Source organism: Olea europaea, chromosome 15, assembly GCF_002742605.1.
Source record: "Olea europaea var. sylvestris chromosome 15, O_europaea_v1, whole genome shotgun sequence".
Lineage (NCBI taxonomy): Eukaryota > Viridiplantae > Streptophyta > Magnoliopsida > Lamiales > Oleaceae > Olea > Olea europaea.
In genome coordinates, this window is record NC_036251.1 from 18,834,523 (window position 1) to 18,839,162 (window position 4,640).

At 33.9% G+C, this 4,640-nt stretch overlaps 2 protein-coding genes across 2 annotated transcripts; one reads left to right on the forward strand and one right to left on the reverse strand.

Moving 5' to 3' along the window:
- Positions 1-1,611: 1,611 nt before the first annotated feature.
- Positions 1,612-2,136, forward strand: LOC111410369. The gene has a single exon (XM_023040664.1). The coding sequence runs from the start codon at positions 1,651-1,653 to the stop codon at positions 1,942-1,944; it is 294 nt and encodes a 97-aa protein (XP_022896432.1). The 5' UTR covers positions 1,612-1,650; the 3' UTR covers positions 1,945-2,136.
- A 491-nt stretch (positions 2,137-2,627) lies between these two features.
- Positions 2,628-4,634, reverse strand: LOC111410368 (zinc finger BED domain-containing protein RICESLEEPER 1-like). Its single transcript, XM_023040663.1, has 3 exons — positions 3,235-4,634; positions 3,062-3,136; positions 2,628-2,973 (listed from the first exon to the last, which is right to left on the reverse strand). The coding sequence occupies exons 1-2, from the start codon at positions 4,514-4,516 to the stop codon at positions 3,072-3,074; spliced, it is 1,347 nt and encodes a 448-aa protein (XP_022896431.1). The 5' UTR covers positions 4,517-4,634; the 3' UTR covers positions 2,628-2,973; positions 3,062-3,071.
- Between the last annotated feature and the right edge of the window lie 6 nt (positions 4,635-4,640).

The window sequence follows — 4,640 nt, forward strand, 5'->3', positions numbered from 1 at the left end:
TTTTTTTTTAACGAGGTGTCCCAGCTTGCGCCAGACTATATTCTCGTCCCTGAACCTCCGGCCCCTCAACTGCTCAGGGAGGTAAATCGCAGGTTGCGCCCTTGTTGGTTCCCAGGTTCCCACATGACTTTTACTCCTTTCCCAAAGGGAACCTCCTCCATGGTTATTACATCACCAAGCTGCTCCAACCCTTCCTCTGGTTATTACAACACTCAGCTGCTTCAACCAGGAATCGAACTTCCCACGCTTGGTTCCAGAGCCCCCCAATGTGATTGTTCCGCCAACTTGGATGTGCCCTGGGGGGCCTAGTTGATTTCAAGTCTTGATAGTAGCGTGGAATACCTATTGAAAAATTGAGATCAAACTAACAAAATTGGTTTGAACCAAGTTGCAACAACACTAAAATTGACTCGACCAATTTGATTTTCAGAACAATGTAAAATTTGATTTTCAAAACAATGTATCCTAAATAAATTAATGCTATATACCTTAAATGGAAAATTTAGTAAAATATATTCACATAGCATTAATCAATGTATTAAGCTATTTGTAGTTTTTACATTAAAAATATACATCTTCCTTGATAGTGTGTGAAGTGTCAGTATCGAGACTACCGATTATTTAAAGTGTGTTAAAATCAATGGCAAAAATGTGTACCATATCACATAAAGTCAACAGAACTGTCAAGAAAATTACTGTAGTAGAATTGTTATTCAATAACTACGTCCCGTTTCAAATTGTTTGAGGAAAAACTCGAGAAGAGGAAGCCACTGTCTGGGAATTGGAAGTACTTGAAGAAGTGATAATCAATCAATCAATTTATTAGCTAAACTGTGGGCTGATGGACCCATATTATCGGGTCAGGATTTGAGAGGATAAGGCCCTTTGGTTTGAACTGCAAACTACTAAGTAGCCCACTGTTTCGTCCCACGTCATCATTTCACTTTTCAAATAGACAACGTATAAGTTGCTTTTATACTTGTTTGATTAATTTTATAAAAGTATTTTTTTAATTAAAAGAGTTTTTAGAGAAAGTTGGTCTAACATGACTTTTTTAAAAAACAATTTTGAAATAAAAAATTCTTTTTAAAAATTAATTTTCATACAAAAATAAAGATAACTTTTTTCAAAAGCTCTTTTTACAAAAACAAAAAAGCAAAAATTATGTCAAACGAATCCTAAAATAGTTTCAAAACAAAATAATACTTTTATTAATTTGACACAATACATTTCCAATTACGATTTATTCATTTTTTGGTTACATCATTCTTTTAAATATTTTCTCATTTATTAAATTGAACATAAATATTTTCTCATTTATTAAATTGGACACAAATAACCAATTAATTATTTCTTTGATTTTGTTTATTTATTATGATTACTATTATTATTATTATTATTATTATTATTATTATTATTATTATTAATACCCTTCTGTGAACCATTAGTTTGAAGCGCGAAAACCCATGCCGCCTTCGAGGATGAAACCACTTGCAAAAAAGAAAAACGTTGGACCAAAATTTAAGGTACTAAAGAACAAGATATATGCTAGTTTTTAAACAGTGAGCAGGCCCACAGAAAGCTTTACGCACTTGTACAAATAGAGTCAGTCACACCTTGTGTTGCCAGTCCAGTTTGTCATCGCAAGAAATGGCTTTTATGATATCCAAAACCCAGCCATCTTTCTCTGAATCAGAAAAGGTGACTGAGGAGGCTGAAACCCTGGATTCAGTCACCACCCAGCTCTTTCTCAAATCATCCTCGTCTCGACGTTCAGCCCAAAGACTCGACAAAGACGTCGTCCTCAGGCGTTTACGGTTCCATAAGACATTGAAAAGGGTTAAGAACACTTTCCAGGCAATACGTGCACCACAGGATGGAGGTACAGTTTCAGATTATAACGAGAAATGGCTCGAACAAGGCGATAATTTCTCCTTCCCATGAGTCATCGGATTATGTCGGTTGCTGTCGTCTGTTAGGATGGCACTGGGAAGACGTTCAAGGCCCGATTCTATAGGCTATATCTCAGTGAAATGACTGCCTGGAAAATCCCAGTTGACGAGTCTTGAGGATTTATATGTATTTGTAAATTATAATCAATTCAAAGGAGACCACACAACTTATAGTTTTAGCCCATACTATGATTTAAATATGCTTACATCCTACAGGTACCACAGAAACTGAAAATGGAACACAAAATTCAAAAAAACAGGGAAACTTCCTCTTCAATGAATGTACAAGAAGAAAAATACGTCTAAATTTGATATGCATACTAGGAGTGGCCGCAGTATGGTTCAGTCTGATTTCGAAAAGAACCGAACTGAACCGAGTACCAGTGGGAATTTTAGAAATGGAACCATTGGTTCCGTATCTATTTATGGAACCAAATCAGAACCGAACCAATCGGTTCCAATTCGATCCGGTCCGATTCTTTACATTGAAATTATGTAAACAAAATGTTCACTAACCAAAAATTTGAAAGATTTTGCCGGCTATTTAAACGAGATCACTTAATTTGGTTCCAATTCGATCCGGTCCGATTCTTTAAATTGAAATTATGTAAACAAAGTGTTCACTAACCAAAAATTTGAAAGATTTTGCCTGCTATTTAAACGAGATCACTTAAGTGGTTTAAGACACATTTATTAACATTATCAAAAAGATAGTTCTACACATCATTAATAGAACTTTGACCATTAAACAAACTCGCTATTAATCAAGAATTCCAATTAACTCTACTTTGAAGTTGCAAATTCTCACTAAATTTGCTTTCAAATTGCAAATTTCCAAGTGAACAATGCAACTTGAAGTCTAAATTCAAAGCAATAAGTTAACAATTAAATGTCTAAATCTCATATTTCAATAAAATTAACATTCTACCATAACAAAATTAAACTTAAGAACTCTTCAATGTCTTCTCAAAGTATCTCCACCAATCCTTCTAAAGAGTGAGTCCACCCCCTTGCATTGATTCTACAGCACAAAAGTTAAAGTTCAAATGTTGAACAAAAAATTTACATGTATGAAATTACATATAAAATATAATTTTGACTATACTTACAATTAGATCATTAGTCAAGTTCCACAACTGTTGAGTTTGAATAATTCTTTTTGTGGGTACAATTCCCAACAAGCTCTACATTACATTGAAAATTAGAAAATCTCAATTAAAAGAAGCATAAACAAAAATAAATATACAATATAATAAGCTAGAAAAAAATATATTTTAATTACTAGTTTCCAATTGGACCAATTCTTCATGAAACTCTGTCTCTTCAATACTCACTCCATATAATCGGTCTCCCAGAAGTGTAGAACGTAGCCAGTTTTGTGTACAAATTAAAGCTTCGACTGTTTTAGGTGTTAAAGAACTCCTAAATGAATAAAAAACATGCCCTTCAGTACTAAACGCTGACTTTGAAGCAACTGTAGAAACTGGAATTGCAAGGACATCCCTTGCAATCTCGGACAAAATTGCATATCTTGGACAATTTAACTTCCACCAAGTCAAAATATCAAATCTGTGATTAGTAGAGTCTTCAATGGATTCCATTAGGTATCTCTGAATCTCATCTTTTCCTAGCAAATCATTATTGTTACTTTTTAAATTTTTGTACCCAAAATCAAAATTATTGGACTCATCCCAATCATCATCTGTAGAAACCTCCATTAAAATGTTAAAATCACAATTACCACCACATTCATCATTGGATGCACTATTCCATCCCTTATACTGATTATACAACTCATATAATAAACTCTTGATTTCATCTTTTGTTGTTTCAACCAAGTTATTATCATACAAGCGACCAATACAATAGCCGACAAACTCCAACATGTATCGAGGATCGAGCACAATAGCTATTATCAATATTTTGTTCATTTTCTCGACACTGCCCCAATACTTATCAAATTTACTCTTCATGTTTATTGCCATATCACTTAATAAAGGATCTTGCCTATCACTCAACGATTTCAACACTTGTTGAATATTACAAACTTCTTTAAAGTATAAATTCGAGGTGACACTCAAAGATGCACTAAACTTTAAAGTAATTTCATAAAAGGTTTTCAAAAACTTAACAAACTTCCGACCTTTTTCCCAATCATCGCTTGTAGGTGGACCTTCTCTTTCCTTTCCATTCTCACGCTTATCAAAATATTTGCAATAAAAACCATCTACATCTGCCATACGATCAAATGCTTTCTCAAACTTAAACACACTATCCAACATCAAGTATGTTGCATTCCACCTTGTAGGTACATCTAACATAGCCAATTTTATGCATTCAATTTTCTCCCTTTCTACACAAATCTTGAATTTTGCTAATCTCGAAGGTGATGATCGAAAATACTTCACCACATTTCCAATAGTTGCTATTGCCATGTGAAACTCTTTCAACCCATCATTTACAATTAAATTCATTATATGTGCACAACACCTTATATGCATAAGCCAACCACCTAAGACCATCCCATCAACCTTCCAATTCTTTAATACCTTTTTCCTATACATAATAGCCCCATCATTTGCACTTGCATTAAGAATCGTAATTGTGGACACACATTCTATTCCCCAATCAAGCAAACATGTTTCAATAAGTTTTCCAATTGTTTCCCCTCTATGGTTTGGTACCACC

What these genes read in the sequence shown, in the direction of transcription:
- LOC111410369 (XM_023040664.1), top strand. Translation starts at nt 1,651, where the DNA reads ATGGCTTTTATGATATCCAAAACCCAGCCATCTTTCTCTGAATCAGAA.
- LOC111410368 (XM_023040663.1), bottom strand. Translation starts at nt 4,516, where the DNA reads ATGTATAGGAAAAAGGTATTAAAGAATTGGAAGGTTGATGGGATGGTC. An exon ending in ATTGGTCCAATTGGAAACTA is followed by an intron (nt 3,137 to 3,234) that starts GTAATTAAAATA and finishes AATGTAATGTAG; the next exon opens with AGCTTGTTGGGAATTGTACC.